The sequence below is a fragment of the Dunckerocampus dactyliophorus genome, chromosome 6, assembly GCF_027744805.1.
Source record: "Dunckerocampus dactyliophorus isolate RoL2022-P2 chromosome 6, RoL_Ddac_1.1, whole genome shotgun sequence".
Lineage (NCBI taxonomy): Eukaryota > Metazoa > Chordata > Actinopteri > Syngnathiformes > Syngnathidae > Dunckerocampus > Dunckerocampus dactyliophorus.
The window spans coordinates 17,124,512-17,143,735 of NC_072824.1; the positions used below are offsets into that span (position 1 = coordinate 17,124,512).

Below are 19,224 nucleotides of genomic sequence, written 5' to 3' on the forward strand. Positions count from 1 at the left end.
AAAGTGTAAGAAATAAAAATACAGAGCAAGGGAAAATAACACACTGATAGGTCAAAGAAAATTAAGTATTTCATTCTAGGAATAACAAAAAATGATTCCCATAAAAATGGTGTACAGAACAAAAAACAATCCTCAAAACCAGGATGTAAAACAACTTGTGAAGTAAAAATATAAAAAAAATGCAAAAAGTGAAACACAAACAACTCACCAGAAAACAGGCAGAGTGAGTACACCTCTCTGGGAACCTAAACTCACCACACTAGACAAAAATCACACAATTATAAACCAAAAATGGCTGAGCAAACAGCACAAATAACAGAGATCACGTTTGGCTTGGTCACTCACGCACGCATTGAATCATGGTGTACTATTTGCGTATTATGTACCGCCGTTTAAAATTGATATATTGCCATTATACAATAGCTTACATAATAGTATCGCTGCAGTGGATACAGAAGTCAGCATATTTGTACCTAGATCAGCATTTTCAGAATTCTCACACTAATAATAATATATACTGTAGCTACAATGATTTGTGTGTTCAGGCTTTATAGTTAGTGCCTCGACTGCAGCCTGAATTGCCATCTCTGAGCTTAACATTTGGAGCTTTTAGCACATTATGGAGTCCTATTTGTGGCTAAAGGTCGTCTGAGTCTTGCAGAGATCTGTTTTAATTACCTCTTCATTGTTGTAAAACCCACTAGCACTATGATGGGCTATTTAAATGAGGTGTTACCTAACACAAACACAAATGTGTAAGCAGACCAGTAGAACACAATGCACATCTGTCCTTGATCAATGTCATGGTTTTTCTCCTTTACAAACAACTCATTTGATTCTGTATGGATAGACTGCGGCTGTGCTTGATGGAAAATGAACGCATGTTATGTCTGCAATAATGGCTTCCAAGCAAGGATGACCAGCCCTGGTTGGGTTGTGAGATACGGGGTTTTGTTTCAGTGAGAACTAGAGAAACTCTCTCAGAGCTTTCAACAGACCAAAGTATAACTGAGATTAATGGAAGTACTGTATAGTGGGTTGTTCAGAGTTCCAAGTGTTTTTTCATTATGCTGAACAAGGTATGGTGTAACCATTAATCACAATCCTATAACTGTTTAGTAACTATACATGTGATTTTTAAGTAACAATTTAACATTCCTTACTGTCATACAAGTGTAAAAATAAGTTGTCAATCACATGACAGACACAAGCATGCTTGAAGAACAAAAGTATATCTTCATGTCCCCGTCTATCGTCACAATTTGTTCTATCTCCTTTCCTCCAGTCAGCTCTACTGGCTGCCTTCCTGTCTGTCAGAAGTTTTGATTCTGTTTTTATAAATACCTTGATTTAAATTAAAATATTATTGACAGAGCTCCCTATCAGATTTCTGACTCCACAAAAATGTTCCACTTTGGAAAGTAGATTTTGAGGATCTCTATTGCATATGTTTCCATTTGTAAAGCTGTGGCTGACACACATCAACCCAAACTCAACAAACACCAGTCATCTTTGTCATTTTTCCCCTGAAAAAATGGTTCTGGATAATACAACATCCTTAACTTTCAAAACACTGTTGACAGCCCTGTCAACTGGCCCGTCTTTCCGCTAATACGCGGTTTTCAGGTATGTGGAAGATGTAATATGATGATGTGGTTCATAACTTTCTTTGAGTAGCCTTTACTGCCTCTTTACTGTGCTACATCACGTGATCTTTAAGTTGCTAAACACCCACTGCATACACACAATGAAAAAAACCACAGCGTTTTGAATTCAGTAATGCTAAACTTTTGATCCAATAGGTTACATCTATAAATTAATTTAGTTGGAGAAGCAAATTCCGGTGTATAAGCCACACCGGTGTATAAGCCATACCCACTAAATTTAGAGGAAAAAACAGATTTGTACATATATAGGCCGCACCGGTGTATAAGCCGCACAAAAATAAAATGGCATATTATGCCGCGCACGAGTCAGTCAGAATAAAGCAGCTCTTTATTTGACAGGAGCCAATCATGAGCTATGAAAAAACTCACAACGAGCTTGTCAACCCATTGGAAATTGCAGGAGGTCATTACTCAGTATAACAGTCTGACTCACGTTGTCATCTTACAAACAACACTAAACTCATCACACAGCAATTTAACACTCAAAAGCTCTACCTAATAAATACACAAACATGTACCAATACAAGTTTAAAATAAAACAAACATTTTAACATTTTTCCATAATGCATTTCATTTGAGCAAAGCATTTAATTGGAGGGTGGTTGACATCATTGCAGCGCTCCGATGAATGCTTTGCTCAGATGCAATGCATTATGGGAACACTTTAAAAGGTTTTTCTAAACCCATACTGGTACATGTTTGCATATTTGTCAGGTATACCTTTTGCGTGTTAAGTTAATGTGTGAGGAGTTTAGTGTTCATAGTAAGATAACACCATGAGTCAGACTGTTGATATACAGTGTTTATCGCGGGGGATAGCTTCCCAAAATAGCCCGCAATAAGTGAAATCTGTGAAGTAGCCAACTTTATTTTTTTACAGTTATTTTATGTTTTAAGGATATAAGACCCCTCGCAATGCACTTTATACATTTTTTTTCAGACAGGCATTAACATTTTCTCACATTTCTCTCGTGTTGAAACACTCATTTTACACTCACTCAAGTTTACATTTTGTTCTAATTTTAATGATCAGTCCACTTGAATGGACACAAGAAATTGTTAAGTGACTCACATGTATTCACTCCTCGCGATGTACCGAGGAAACACTGTACCGTTATATATAATGACCTCCAGCGATTTTCAATGGGTTGTTGTTGTTACGGGTAGACAAAGTGCTGGACCCCAGATGCAGAGGCAGGACGCAAGTGAACAGGTAAAAGTCTTTTAATAAAGTCTTCTGGCAGACGCTGCAGCAGATTATACTCAAGAGAAGAGATCATGTTTAACATACAGGTGAACAGCCAGAAGTCCAACAATAACAACCAGAGAAGTCCATACTTGCGCGTAGCAAACAGTGCAGAATAATCCAGTGTCTCCTAGGTGGAGTCCATCTGCTTAAATGTGGTAGGAGCCATTCAAGTACAGGTGCGCCCAGTAGTCCCTCCTCCAACTAGAGAGAGAGCTTCTGAAAAGAAACGACAACCAGGAGAAGGCAGGGCGAAAACGGGAGGAGCAAAAAGTGAAACATGACAGTTGTGAGGGCACTAATAGCCCGTGATTGGCTCCTGCCAAAGAAAGAGCTACAGTTTCCTCACTGACTCGCAAGCAGCACAGTATTCACGATTTTTTGCTGGACAGCAGAATCCCAGAGTCCCAAATTTTTAGAAATGACTTTATAACCTTTTCCCGACTTATAGCTATGAATTGCTTTCTTTTTCATTTGTTCCTGAATTGCGTCATTTTTACTGCATTTTTTTGTGCAATATTGTCTCTATTACGTATTGTATGAAAAATATTTTGTGTTTTAATCATGGGTTTTATGTCTTGAAGGGGAATTTTCATTGCTGTTGCCCTTCTCAAGTCATGTGAAACTGGAACCATCTCTTCAAGTCATGCACAGCTCACTAAATCACCTCATGACCATCAAATAATGTAAAAGGGAGAAAATGGGAGTGTTCATTTTCCCATTTGCAAAGATTCAGGGGATGTATCTGTTCTTGATATGTGCTGGTGAGGTTGTTGCTGTACTGGCAGGGTTGCCATGTGGAAGTGAACTGATCAGTGGATCCTCTCTGTTACTGATAAAGTCTGATAAATGGCAGCCTTCTGAGTTGTTTTTGTGTGTCGCTTCAGATAGCAATGTCAACAAAGATAATTGTGCAAACAATGGTTCAGGGGTAGCAAACGAAGTGCCCTTGCAATAAATGTTGTATGTCTTGGGTTGAGATATGAAGGATTATTTTAGTTGAGGCTGATTCTTAGTATCTGATATGGCTGTTCTGCTCGAGTAATTGACATTCCGTTGTTGTCTTACCCCTTTATTAAAATAATCGTTAGTTGCAAACTACTACTCCACGTTGCGTCTTTTGCCAGCTTATCTTGCTCAAAGATACTTACAGAAAACAGTACTGAGACGTAACCAGAGAGTAGAACCACTCTTCCAATAGCTTGACACGGACACTACCACCTGAACTTTACTGCTAATGTTTTAATAGTCTCATGGTCAATGTACCGTAATTTCCGGTGTATAAGACGTACCAGTGTTTAAGCCGCACCCACTAAATTTTAGAGAGAAAAACAAATTTGTACATATATAAGCCGCAGCAGACTATAAGCTGCACATGTCCACGTCATATAATGGAATATTATGGCGTGTACGAGTCTGTGAGGACCAGGTAGCTCTTTATTTGACAGGAGCCAATCACGAGCTACAAAACTTACCAACTCATCGGAAATTGCAGGAGGTCATTACTTAATATAACAGTCTGACTCATGGTGTCATCTTAGAAAGAACTCTAAAATCGTCATACACCAACTTAACACTCAAATATACAAGACAAGTACCAATACGAGTTTTGAATAAAAAACAACAGCTATTTTACCGGCTTCCCAACAAAGCAGTTAATTCAGTTGCAATGATTCATTCAGCTGTCTGTGTCCACCAGAGCCCTCTGCGATTTCCGATGGGTTGACAAGCTCGTCTTGAGTTCCCTTGTAGCTCGTGATAAAAGAGTTACCGTTTCCTCACTGATTTGCAAGCGGCGCAGTATTTAAATGATTAATAGTAGATCTTAAGTATAGGGGAAGTCACAAGATTAGAACATGGCCATAAATTAGCACAGCACCGCTGTATAAGCTGCAGGGTTCAAAGTTTAAGAAAAAGTAGCAGCTTATACACTGGAAATTACGGTATCCCACTTTCTAAGAGGGTTAGAGAACCTCTGATCTGAACTTGTCAAATACAGTATGTCCTTCATGCTCAGATGCATCCTGTGATGTTGAGAAAAGGCCTGAAAGTGTGTGCGTGTGTGGTCGAACCCCCTTGCTACAGAATTTAACTACAGGAAGTTCAACGCTAGGAATTCCAGATTGTCCCTGATGACTCCTCCAGCTGTTTCCTCATTCAGATACCTTTCCTTGCAGTCAGCACTTCACCTCTGTCAGTCTGGCATACTGGTCAAACTATTAAGGCTTCCGCATCCATGCGATACATTGACTTAGCAAATGCTTCTTCACCGATTTGGCTTGTCCCCACTTACAATCCCACTTACACTGAATAAATGCCGCCCTGTGAGGACCCATTAAAGGTGTTTATGCAATTGCTTTTAGCTGTCTTTAAAGCCTTTTGCTGGTAACATTCATACGCAGGCGGTTGAAAACATAACCTTCGTTGGTGGAGGTATAAATAGCAAGTTGAACAAAATCATGTGATCCGTGTCCCATTTCTCTCTCTCTCTCTCGCAGCTGGCTGTGCGGTTGTGATTTTTTATTTTTATTTTATTAACCAATAATTCATTCCTTCATCCTTCACTGCAGCAACTTTAATAAGACCTCCCATTGTTAAGGTCATGGCCGGCATTTTAACCCAGTATGAGCAGTGTGAGTCAAGTGATGAATTGTATCTAATCCTTGTTCTTAGTACTGCTCAGCCAGTCATGTGACATGGAGCCGGTCCTTGTCAGAGCCGGTGAGTGGGACAGGAAGTATTGTTTTCTAATAACATCACCGCTGTTGTCCTTTGAAAGGCATTTATTTTACTCCAGAGCTCATGAAACACCATAATCTGATGAATATCAGTTTTTTTTTATAGTGCAATAGATCTGTGTAAACAGTTTTTTTATCCCAAAGGTCCCAAACTGATGTCGGAATTAAAGCTTAATTTAGTTCACTAATCACAGTGAAATCCAAATCATTTAATGATTGATCACTATGATCTCATGAACAGTAAATAAATTATCTTATACTAAAAAAGCTATAAGTTTAATAAATCAAGGTGTTTGTAAGTACAAAGTGTCTGTTCTGGATAGGGCCTTTATTTTAAATCTTAACGCTTATATTATTAAATAATGTTATTTTGACAGGAATACATGATTGATGGGTGTCCATTAGAGTGTAGGGCACTAAACTCTTGAACAAAAATGTTAAGACCAGTTGAAATATTGCAAGAATTTACATTTTGCACTGTTGGATCATCATCCACTTACAGGGAACATACAAACCCTTTATTCCTGGATTCACAAATATTATATATTAATTATATAATCATTTGCTGACCTGGTAAACTATCAAACAGCTAAAATTATGCTTAAAGCAAACTATAACAAGTTACCAAAAAACGTAAAAAAAAAAAAAATATTCTCAACAAAAGAGGAGAAATATAATCTTAGGTACAAATTAAATCTAAAACGGATTAAGTAAGGAACACAAACAATGCACTAAAATGAGCGATTTCAAGAAACAGTACAAGCAGTTGGTGTTTATAAAGTACAAGGAAGAAGACACCTGAACCAGTGTGCATGTACAATGCTATATCTCCTGCACTGACTACAAACTCTTCATTTTCGGTGGGTACATTGTCTGTACTCACTCACCATCAAACTGAGTCTCTCAAACTGAGCTATTATCAATTTCTTACCATGGTAAAGGTAGTTGTACATTGAACAAATGTATTGCAAGTGATGAGGGGTAGGATTAAATAAGCGTTGCTTCTTCTTACTCCTTCTTCGACATGCAGAAATGTGAATTGTGTTATGTGATGAGCTCCACTGTAATTTGCGTGCATGTTCAAGATGAATTAAACCATTACCATTACCATTGCCATTGGTTCTAAGCAGAGTTTCAAAAAAGTATAGTGAGACAAAAAAAATGTTGAGAAAACAATTTATTGCAAGTTTGCTGGTTATCATCCGATCAAGACCATAGCTCAAAAATGACTTAGTACTGAGTAGCTACGCCATTCTTGTTAATCACCTTAAAAAATTGGTTTGGGCATGCTTGATGCCAGTGTTTCCAGGAAGCTAGTGGGAATGTTGCGCCAGGTGGTGAAGATGGCTTCACGGAGGACATCCACTGTCTGGAACTGATGTTCATTTTTGTAAACTTCCCTTGCCATCCATCCCCAAATGCTCTCATTTGGATTTAGATCAGAGGAAAACGCAGGAAGGTCCAAAAGAGTGATGTTATTCCACTGGAAGAAGTCCTTTGTCTGGTTTACATTGTGAACTGCAGTGTTGTCCTGTTGAAAAACCCAGTCATTACCACACAGATGAGGGCCTTCAGTTATGAGCGATGCCACCTGCAACATCTCCACATGGCCAGCTGCCGTTTCATGACCTTGCACAACCTGTGGCTTCATTTTTCCATCAAAGGAAAAAGCACTCCAGATCATGATGGCCTTTCAATGTCCCATGTTTGGTGCACTCGTGCAAATTCCAAACGGGCAATTTTTTGGCATTGAAGCAGTCAAGGCCTTCGAAGCTGTTTTTTCTTCTTAAAACCCTTCTCAAAACAATATGCATTTGAAAGAGTAATACATTTGCATCACAAAAATGCCTTCTCGAAGAAATCAGACCTCAGAAATCTCTCGGCTTTACTTTCTCTGACGACGTCTATTAATGCTCGCTATCGGCTGTCGCCGCATTTTGTTTATGTATGTGTTCCACAGTAGATGAAGATGCAAGAGTTGCAACAGTCTTTGTCACATACCCAACAATGGACAGCTGATAGTTTAAGGTCAAAAAATCCAAACTATCCCTTTTAAAGGCTTTGCTTTTAAACTTTTGATCAGCTGATGAACAGCCTATTTCAGTTTAATGGTTGTTTGCAATAAATTGATTGCTCAATTTGTTTTTGTCTCACTCCCATTTCCTCTTTTTTCATTTTGAATGTCTACTTAGAACCTCTTTAAAATCCAATAGTCCAAAATGTACATTCTTGCAGTTTTTCAACTGGTCATAAAATTGTTATCAGGAATCTATTGGTGACTACACAGTACATTATTTCCAGCTGTACCAGATATCCCTCAGTTATTTATTTAAACAATACATATAGGTTTTATATGACCATTTTGAAGGTGACATTTCAGTAGTCCTAGCTCCCTTCTTACGCCATTTGACTTTGCAGTGCCACTTTTTGTTTAATTGATAAACCAAAGATTTATGTTAAACTGTGGTATTTCAACTATTTGATGACCCTCAGTTTTACAAACTGCTGATACGCCATTTTCATCTATTTCATGATGCTGTCAAACAAAGAGCTATTGGAGGCCCAGTCACAAGCAGGCTGCTGACGTTAACTTATTCTTATTTCTTCTGTTGTCTTCCACAGATCGAGAGGACCAATCCATTCTTTGCACGTGAGTTTACAGAGTGCTTGCTACATTGATGTTCTTGACAATTTAACCTCACATGAACCTGAAAGCTGTATACTTGCTCGTAACCAGACAAATGCAGGACCATTGCAAGGTCAGGACCTCACTTCCCTGAAATCCCTGTCACCATCTTGAAAGAAAATTCTGACACTTGTCACAGACTGTAACCATCCATGTTTTCACACTGACAAGTGTCTGCAGATGACAGGATTTAAGCATATGAAAACTCTAGAGCTATCAAGATTTAAACCATGCGACAGCCTCTGCATGGAGCGATTCCACTTTTGCGCATGGTGCATTGCTATAAATGTGACCCTTGAATACGCTGGTCCGCTTCGCTGCTCTCCAGGTCCGCATTTTGCTGCATTTCTCTGGTTTCAGTTTCGTGTTCAGCCTGTAAAACCTGGATAATGCTCCTGTTTGGAGGCACCAGCGTACATTACACCAGCTTGTGCCTCCCTACAACACTCTTGCGTAGCATGATGTGTACCTCCGAAAAAATCTAACCTCACGGACCATAAAGGCTGTGATCGGACAGCTTGTAGAACATTATTTCCTGTGTGTATACGACTCGTTCAGAGGGCGTACAGCCCACCTCCGCAAACGCCTTCTTTGATTTCAGATCCACAATTGTAATAACAATGACTAGTGTAACGCTTGATTATTTCCAGCTGCAATAACACTGCCCTTCCTTCTTTAATTACTGTTGTTTGCTAACGACCAAGGAAACTGACAAAATAAATAGTCGACAACGGTTGTGGTTACTCACAGATTTGACCTCACATCACACGCATAACCCTGACCAAAAGCTATAAAGGCAGTGGTGTCCAAAGTGTGGCCCAGGAGAAATTTGCAACCCACGGCTCATTTTTTACTGGTCCACGGCACATTGTAAGATAAAGAGATAAAAGTAGAAATAAAAAATATCAGCAAAAATAGAGCAAAATGAATAATGTAAAGAGAACAAACTGAAATGTTGATACTAATAATTAATAATAACACAAAGCTTTGTATGAATATACTGTATATTGGCACGTCTGTCTTTATAAACAACTTTGGCATTAATATAAAGTATCTAGTATGTAATTTTATTTAATTTTTCTGAGCTTCACAAGACCTAATTACGTGAGCAATGCAACACCCAACAACTGATACAATCCCATTAATCCCCTTACCATTACCATTGCTTTACAGTGCATAACCGTGTTTGTATTGCGCCACACGCTCTCAGGCGTCACACACTATTTTGTGCATACTTGGCATGTGCAAATTTGCACTTGAGGTAAAACCCCAGACATAGTCTAAATCTGAGCGGTCCCTCAGTTTTTTTTAGGGCTTACAGGACTTTAGAAGATTTCCTCCCACCCTTTTTTTGTTTGTAACACCGCAGAGGGAGCAACAAAAAGCAAGGTCGACATTGACAAAGCCACAGCTGCTAAACCAGACCAATACTTAACATACATAGAATGACACATCATGATTCTGTGTAGCCCTGTGCTATTATTTGTTGTGGAGGGTAGCATCACGTTTACTCACTTAAGTCTGAAAGGGCCTGCAAATCTATAGAGCTGTCTCTGCTCTATTGCTCTACGTTTTTATGGCGAAGATTTAGATGTGATAGCTCACTTGTTTGAGCAAGCCCGTTTCTTTTAATTAAACACCTTATGTTCTTTTGTCTCACAGTGGTGAGTCAGGAGCTGGCAAGACAGAAAACACAAAGAAGGTCATCCAGTACCTTGCACATGTTGCCTCCTCCCACAAAGGAAGAAAAGACCACAACATTCCTGTGAGTATTACCTGAATACTACCTCATATATTTCTGTAATGATCCAGCATAATAAGCAGATGAACTGAGTAGACCTATTAAATATGTTAAACCTATTTAGTGGATGTAAGCTTACATATTTAAAGTGAGGTCGTTCAGGAAATCATTTAACTGTAGTATGGATAAATATAAGTGACAACCTTTATGGGAAATGGTTGCAGTTATTAAGCTGTATTACAAATGATTACAGATGGTATAGTGTCCATGGCTTTGGTCAGTAGGTCTGTGCATACAGTAACACTTTGCATTTGTTTGTTTGTAACAAACAGCCTGAATCTCCTAAACCAGTGAAGCTGCAGGCAAGTCTGTATTTTTCATTCTACACCATGTTTATATGCATGCAATACTGGGCACTCAAACAACCATTCATACATTACAAAGTTGAGAGTCTGCAACTATAAAGGAATTGTTGATAATAATCAATCATTGGTTAGGATCATCAGTTTCACAACTAAAATAGCAATTTAGTAAAAACTATGAAAACACATGAAACAGTCCTATTTACTGTGTATACTTTGTTTTTTCACTGTCAGGCACAAAATGCAGTTGTAAGTATTTTTAAGATGACATGTGTGTCCAAACTCCATAACTGTGTTTGATGTACTTTGTCCATGTAAATGTGCTATGGTTTAAAGTTGCTTGCCTTTTTTTGCTAATACACTCAACATTGTCATAGGCATTTTTAACAATCACCTTTAATTGTGAATGTCACATGTTAAAAAGTAGGGTTTATTACTAGGGTTTTATTAGTACAGTTTACCCTCTGATGCTAAAAAGTACATTGTTTATCAAGATGACTTAAATTGATTATGTTACTTATAGTGGTCAGTCCGTGCTCTCCAAGTTCAGACCCCGTATAGCATTGGTGTCCAAAGTGCGGCCAGGGGGCCACTTGCGGCCCGCAGCATTTTTTTTATTGGCCCATGGAACACTGTAAAATTCTATTACAAAAAAACAACAGCAAAAGAACAAAAATGCAAATATAAGGAGATAGAGTCAAAATGTTGATGCTAATAACATAAAGCTGACATGCAGGCTGTTTTTTTTCCTTAATATCTACAATATGTACAGCTTTCTTCACTAATTGTTTTAGCCTTTTTTACAAAAGAAGTTTGAACACTCCCTGCCTTGTAGTGTATCACAACTGTGACCAAATGACTGGCTATTTGTTTATCTGTAATTGAAGTATCTGGGATGAGAATTATAGACATTAGAAGAACAATATGGTGGTCCATTGTTGTGCTATTAATTATAGGTTTTGCCTGAATTATGCCTCCGTTGTTTCCTGGACATTATATGTAATTATTACGTTACATAATAATAACGATTGAATCCCCCCATATCCCACAGAGTGGCCCAATGTTTTATGTGAGTAGAATGTAGTTTTTCTACCTGATTCACCTCACTTACAATAATCAGACCCTCCAGGATTTAGCGATGTTGTGATTGCTCCAATTGTCTTTTCCAATCTCTTCCAATTTTTTAGCTGCATATTTTGGCCAATCATGATCAATTTCTCCAATCGAGTTTGTCCCTGAGTACCGCTAAACGTGCACGTCCCTGCATCGCCCAACCACATGCTCTCTTTCTTGCTTACATTGACACAGATATAGACATATGATGATAATCTGTCATCGTTTCTCATTCGCCAACAAAAACCAACGCTATTTATGCAGGGGTAAACTATGTGCAATGTGTGGGAACATAAAGAAAAGTTTACATCAAGCACCTTTAACTTTTATTTCAACTTTCACTTTCTCCCACGCATTTATCACAACGAAACAAAACACCTAATAAAAAAAAAAAAAAAACACTGCAACTTCCATCACAATTTTTGGGAAAAACTCCTGGGGAGACTGGTAAATTGCTGTCAGTGCTCAAAAATGTGCTCTGCACTTCAGTTAAATTATGCAAATAAACCATATCTTGTTAGATTTGTTGAAATCCTATACTTTTTGTGGTGCAGATTATAAAGAACACTTAAAACATTGATAAGAAATTCATAAAATCACAAGATGATGCAGTGTTATTGGAAAAAAATAAGTGTCAAAACATCACAACTTATGCTGCATCTTTGTGAAAAAGCTGCAGCAAAATCAGACAATCTAGGCTGCAGCCATCACAAAAAATATGCCGAAATCCTGGAGGGACTATATAACAGAAGCGGGATCTTGACCCACTCCATTTCCATTTACACTTTACTCATAGAAAAGCTATTAACGCTTTAATATGGCTTCAGGCTAAGCTATAAATGCTTTCTATCCACATCTATTCACCTGCTGTGGTTAGTCTTTAACTTTAGCATGAGCTGTACTTTCTGCTAATGGCGTTGTTTGATGTGCTTCATTTTATAGAAAACTCACAACTGCACGACTCCCTGTGTGACTGCTTCATTAATCTTTGGGGCTCCTACAGCATTTATCTCATTTACAGTGCAATCTCAAACTTCAAATGCCTCAAAGTTGTGCAATTTTCTAGACCAAAATGATTCGACATTGAGCCAATACACTATCAAGAGCCAGGGGAGGAGTCAAAGTCATGTGAAAGCACACAGAAGTGTGGGTTAATTCTTAAGGGGTAAATTTGCTGGATGTCTCTGTCTAAAAGAAGCTACAGAAGTCAATGAAGTCAAGTCAAAGTCAATGTTACCGGTTACTGTTAGGCCTTGCTAGGAATTTGACACGCTTTTTATTTGTCATTCAATTTCAAATGTTCATGACACCAAAAAAAGTTTGAAAAAAAAAAACAATAACAAAATGAAAGTACTTAATGAAACATTGCCATACTGCTGTCATAGAAAACAAAACAAGTGAAATGAAGTTGGGATTTTTAAAATATTTTTATTGAAATCCACACAAATCAGAGGTTGGCCAGCATCCTAGAATGGATTGTGTTCAACCTTAGAGGTTCCACTGCAAAATAATTAATTTTGACCAGTATGCTACATTCATCTAACATCTTAGTCCCCACCCCCTTATTAACAACTACTTGTGAAATATTTAGCATACAGGGTCTTATTAATGAAACATTTAGGATGTGTTCTCGATTTGAGGCCAGATTTTTTTAAATGCAAAACCTCCAGAATCTCCATCTTTTGGAGCCCATGATCCTGAAGATGATTTTCCCACATCAACTTGGTTTTGACCAAATTGAAACCACTTTGTATCGTTTCCAAGCAGTGGCCTTTTACTTGCTTTGTAGATAAGCGAGTATTCCTGTGACCTCCAGAGCAGATGTTTTACCACTGAGTACACATCCTCAACTGGCCTCTCCCTCTGGAAAGATTTACTGAACCAGTTTGACTGATCCTCTTTAACTGTTGTCAATCTGTCCAAAAGTCTGCTTCGTGGCCTGCCAAACTGCCTGTGCTGTGGGGAGACACAAACTTGTAGCTAAGGCAGAGATATGCAGAAAAAGATTGAATAATTAGAGGTGCTGTTTTAGCTGCAGAAGGAGTGGCTGTAAAAAGCAATAACAGCTGTACAACAATTGGCCTCCTCAAGTGGTAGAGTCAGTTGTCAGACAGACTCTCCTGGCATCATAAATGTGGGTCAGCTAAATTAGACCCCCTCTGGGCTTTATAATCGGCTTGTTTGGGGGTTTTTTGTGAGCAAAAAACACACATTTAGGTTTGAAATTAACAATCCAAGTGGCCATGCTGCATCATAGGATTGTTGTATTAGATAAAAACAATGAAGCAGTGTTCAGTTAACTAGAAGACAAACGGTTTTAGCAAACTCTGCTTCAGTCCAGCTGCTCCAAGACTCAATTAAAAGCATGAACCATCTTCCCAATGCTCCCATCACATCTCGATGCTGTGATACCTTACGCCTAAGTCTTCCCCTTTGTGGAAAATGGCCCCTTTAAACTTCAGCTATTTATGAAATTTGGCAAAAATATTCCTCAGAAATAATGTTGCAGAAAAGAAGTCTTTCCCTCAGCATTTTGGGATTCTCTGGTCAGGATTAAGCTCACAATGTGGTTTCAATGGAAACAGGAATGGTCCACATGTTTAAACAGCTGCACAAATAGAATATTTATTTATTCAGCCTCTCAAAGTGTCCAAAAGCCTGTTCATGGAAACTGTCTCTTTTGTCTCTGTGAGAGACAGTTAAAAAAATATCCTCTCACCAATTATCTATTTTCTAAATACTAGTTTAAACCATACAAACAAAAAAATACTGTGCAAAACCAAAGCAGTTGTTTTTTATGTCCATTTAGCAGACCTAATTTACTTAACATTATTATATTCAATAAGACAAATATTATTATATTACTGACTTTTTTTGCTCATACCACTGTTTTATCTAACCTCTTTCCCTTTCAATATTTATAATTTTACTTAGTTTGTTCTTCTAGATACAAAGCAATTTATTTGAAATATATAATATAGCTATATTATAATATATACTGTACTGTATATTATATGTACAGTATATAGATATACGGTATGTTGCGGCCTCCTTTACCTTTGGCTGCTGAGAGGTGTAGGCATGGTCCTTGCGTTTGTGACGTGCATGACAGAGATGCTGAACCTCAATTAAGTGCTTAGTGTGATTTGATTTATTGCTGAGACCAGGGTGGCAAACTGAGGATATGGAAGTATGATGGCAGAATATGGTATATAATAGCATATAAGAAAGCGGTCATCAAAAATACGGCTTCCTAGCTTTTCCTCTCTCTTCCTCCCACTCCCAAGCGTGCGCCCTTTATACTTTCACACACACCCACCAATGACCACGTGACCACGCCCTCCGCACCTCTGCGGACAGCGACCTAAACCTGTTTCCTACACAGTATTGGTTTGGTTTGGTTTGGTTTAGTTTATTTGAACATGAAGGTTACAATGGAATACATCTCATGAATCATTCTTTGACAGTTCCACATGTCCAAAAGGAGTAGGAAGAAGCAAAGCTTAAGTAGGAAGAAGCAAAGCTTAGCAAAGCTTAGCAAAGCAAAGCTTAAGTATATAATGAGATTTTTTTGTTATTGAATATTAAAACAAAATAATGTACTGTAAATAATAAAAGACTAACTGCTCACTCATTCTTGTAAATAGTTCCATCATTTTACTGATTAATGATTAATTGATTAATTATTCTTGAGAACATTTTAAGATTTCTCAACTATATGGCTAAATTAAGTGTGTCTGTAATTAAGTGTCTGATTTGATTTATTAGCCTTGTTTTTGTATCTATGAATGCCAAGTCTGAATGGATGCTAAACAGTAGGTGATGGAGGAATATTTAGCATTTGTTATTTAGTCATGCCTTGTCATCCTTTTACTCACTGCTGTCATAATCGAACTTTGTTTTGTGTATTTACGCTCGGACATTGTTTGTGTCTTTTTGTATGAAACACATGACCTCCAGATGTCTGCTGTCTGTCTGCATGGAACTTTTTTTTTGTTATTTTTTTGGAACGTTGATGAATCACATTTATTTTCTATTTTGCTTGTTGGTCTTTGTTTTAAAGTGCTGACAAAGCATTACTGTAACAGGCCTGTTTTCTTCCAGGGTGAACTGGAACGTCAGCTTTTACAAGCCAACCCCATCCTTGAATCATTTGGGAACGCAAAGACGGTGAAAAATGACAACTCGTCGCGTTTTGTGAGTGCGGAAGAAATATCTATTTGCAAAGTCACATTCAGCAACTTAAGATGTCAACACTTTGTGTGATCTTAACTGGGTACCAAGATTGATGTGGATGTTGGAAATTGATGTATGTATAGCGTGTCTCATGCACTTCCTGAAGCTTTCATTTTGTCTTGCAGGGGAAATTCATCAGGATCAACTTTGATGTCACCGGTTATATTGTTGGAGCCAACATTGAAACATGTATCCATATAGTTAGCTGAATGGAATCCAGAGAATTTGAATTTGAATTTATGTCCTGTAACTCCTTCAGTACTAATAATGATGTCATAATAATAATAATAACTCCTAATGCAATTTTTCCCTGAACTGCTTGACTGTCAAGACTTACTGGAAAAATCCAGAGCTATACGCCAGGCCAAAGATGAACGCACATTTCACATTTTCTACCAGCTTCTGGCTGGATCTGGAGAACACCTCAAATGTGAGTATGCAACACACAGGTTCATCCATGACTCCTCTGTCTGTCACACACCACTGCTGCAGAATATTACATGGGCCCTTCCTCGATGTATACAGTCGTCCCTCATGTATTGCGGTTAAGTGGTTCCAGACGCAACGAGTGCATTTCCGCAAAGTGGGATTCAATATTAATAAATGGAATATTTTCATACTTACGGCATAGAAAACCTGTTTACGATCTTCTAAATACAGGTTTTAACATTATTAGAGCCCTCTCGACATGAAATAACACCTACAGTATATAGTCACCTTCTGCTATTTTAGTTCATTTAGTTAGTTCACTTTAATAATGATAGGCCGTATTCAACAAGGAAACAGCAGCCTTTTATTAATGGATTTTTGAAAATGGCTCAATGGTCGAGCCGCGATGTAGTGAGGGACGACTGTACACTTTATGGAAAAAAGTATCATCAATTAATTAATCAGGGTTCGCCTTGAATCTTAATTATTCATTATTGCGAGACATTTTGGGAGCAGTTTTGTAAAAAAAAAATTTGTTCATGATTGTGCCCTAGTGCACAAAGCAGGGTCCATAAAAGCAGCATCCCACTTTTGCCAGCACCCTTGTGACCTTGCTCCTTAAAGTTCCTTTATTCTTTCATCCACAGCTGACCTGCTTTTGGAGGGATTCAGCAACTACCGTTTCCTGTCCAATGGCAACATCCCAATCCCAGGCCAGCAGGATAAAGATAACTTTCATGAGACCATGGAGGCAATGCACATCATGAGCTTCTCCCATGAAGAGATCCTGGGTATATTTTTTGTTGTTTGCTTTACTTGTTCCATTGTTTACTCTGCGCTGGTATCATAAAATCATTTTTTTGTATTCACATGTTAAGAGTTTTTTGTGTATTGTTATACATGTGCAAAAGCAAATAATTAAATATGTACAATATGTTAAACTATAGTCCACATTTTTACATTAAAGATGTCTGGTTTTCTGCTTTCTTATTTTCATAGCCATGTTGAAAGTGGTCTCCTCCGTGCTTCAGTTTGGAAACATTGTATTTAAGAAAGAAAGGAACAGCGACCAGGCCTCCATGCCTGATAATACAGGTAAGCAACTTTCCTTTTTAACATACGGTAACCAGAAAATCCAAACACAACAATGTGAATTTATGTGCCACGTATGCAAATATCAAGGGTTAATTCATACAGATTTGACACACTGGTTTCATTTCCGCATTCCTTCAATCCACATGAGCAGGTTTATATATTAACAATGTTTTTGCCACCACAGGCAAATATTAAACTGTGTTAATGTGATGTGTCTTGTCATTGATCTGATATTGACCTTGATTAACTGGAGAGTCTCCCAAATCTTGTATTTTGCCTCAAATTGGGTACACAGATATAGGACATTGACACAGCTGCTGCATAACATACACCGAAACAGTATATTCAGTATATTCTTCAACTCATTTCCCCTTTTGCTCTCACCTTTACATTCTGATCCTCAACCATTGAGCAGAAGGATGTTGATTTATGTCTTTCCTCTCCCTGAACCTTGTCAACCTGCTATAAAGGCCTATTATTGTGAAGATTTACTCATGAAGGAAGTGGGGCCCGGTTCCAGACATGTGGCTGTACGTATGTGGCCCTTTTAAAAAGAGAGAGAAAGAGGGAGACTGAGCTTAGTGCTAATGATGCTGCACTGCTGAATTTTCCCAAATGTGACCAACGGGATATAGGGAATGTTTTTTTTTTTTTTTTTTTTTTTTTTTTTTTTTTTTTTTTTTGGTCGAAGAGAGGTTGGCTGTCTAACCAAGACAGCTTCTTGCTTTTAGTATTTTCAATGATCTCCTGACAAAGAATAGGACATTTGCATTGTATTGCATGTAAAAATGTGGAATTGGAAAAATATACATTGGAAATCACTTGAATGCAAATTGATAATAGATTTTGATCTTTGTTTCAATCATTTTTATAGAGGTGCTATTATATTTACAAAGCCATTATGTCTCAAGTCATTACTACATTGTTATACTTACGTGGCCTCTTTATATTTTAATGTAAATAAGAATTGATTGCATTGGTGTGCTTTCCTTCACTTGTTTTTCAGCCGCTCAGAAGCTGTGTCACCTGTTGGGCATGAGTGTCATGGAGTTCACAAGAGCCATCCTGTCACCAAGGATCAAAGTGGGAAGAGACTATGTCCAGAAAGCCCAAACTAAAGAGCAGGTTGGTCATTAAAAGTGCATATTTCCTGCAAACATATTTCAAATGCATATCATTTGTAGAACTGCCGCTATATAATTTAGTTGTTTGTGTAAGTATTAGGACTTTTTCACACATTTTAATTTTCTCACTTAAGACAAATGCCTTTTACATCCCACTATATATCATCTCACCACTCCCATCCTTGATTCAGGCCGACTTTGCTGTGGAGGCCCTGGCTAAAGCGACATATGAGCGTCTGTTCCGTTGGCTGGTCCATCGCATTAATAAAGCACTGGACAGGACCAAACGACAGGGCGCCTCGTTCATTGGTATCCTGGATATTGCTGGTTTTGAGATTTTCCAGGTTTGAATTTTGTTATTTTCACCTGTTTTGATGGATGTTTGGGACAAGAAAAATTCATTGTGAAGATGCTGAACTTCCTGTAAAACATCCTCAATGAGATAGTTTGTCATTTTGTATTGTTCTGACAAAGAATATTTATTAAAGCCATCATTCCAAACGTATTGTAGGTAGATGACATAGCAATTGTTTCTTCACAGTTAATCACTTGCGTTTGCTCTTCATGCATGCCCCTTGTTTACAGCTCAACTCCTTTGAGCAGCTCTGCATCAACTACACCAACGAGAAGCTACAGCAGCTCTTCAACCACACCATGTTCATCCTGGAGCAGGAGGAGTACCAGAGGGAGGGCATAGAGTGGAGCTTCATCGACTTTGGCCTTGACCTGCAGCCCTGCATTGACCTCATTGAGAGGCCGGTCAGTACTGTACTGTTAATCAGACTTA

At 38.1% G+C, this 19,224-nt stretch overlaps 1 protein-coding gene across 6 annotated transcripts in view; it reads left to right on the top strand.

Annotated features, from left to right (window-relative positions):
- The window catches only part of LOC129182371 (myosin-10-like), a 53,769-nt gene that overhangs the window by 11,983 nt on the left and 22,562 nt on the right, over positions 1-19,224 (top strand). For 2 of the 6 annotated variants that reach the window (XM_054778389.1, XM_054778384.1), the window contains exons 4-16: positions 8,274-8,301; positions 10,000-10,102; positions 10,411-10,440; positions 10,675-10,689; positions 11,492-11,509; positions 15,658-15,750; positions 15,915-15,978; positions 16,121-16,219; positions 16,866-17,009; positions 17,218-17,313; positions 18,320-18,438; positions 18,629-18,781; positions 19,023-19,196. In XM_054778389.1, the coding sequence (XP_054634364.1) occupies positions 8,274-8,301; positions 10,000-10,102; positions 10,411-10,440; positions 10,675-10,689; positions 11,492-11,509; positions 15,658-15,750; positions 15,915-15,978; positions 16,121-16,219; positions 16,866-17,009; positions 17,218-17,313; positions 18,320-18,438; positions 18,629-18,781; positions 19,023-19,196 (1,136 nt within the window). The remainder of the gene's footprint in view (positions 1-8,273; positions 8,302-9,999; positions 10,103-10,410; positions 10,441-10,674; positions 10,690-11,491; positions 11,510-15,657; positions 15,751-15,914; positions 15,979-16,120; positions 16,220-16,865; positions 17,010-17,217; positions 17,314-18,319; positions 18,439-18,628; positions 18,782-19,022; positions 19,197-19,224) is intronic. The other 4 variants (XM_054778385.1, XM_054778388.1, XM_054778386.1 and 1 more) reach the window with 3 other exon arrangements.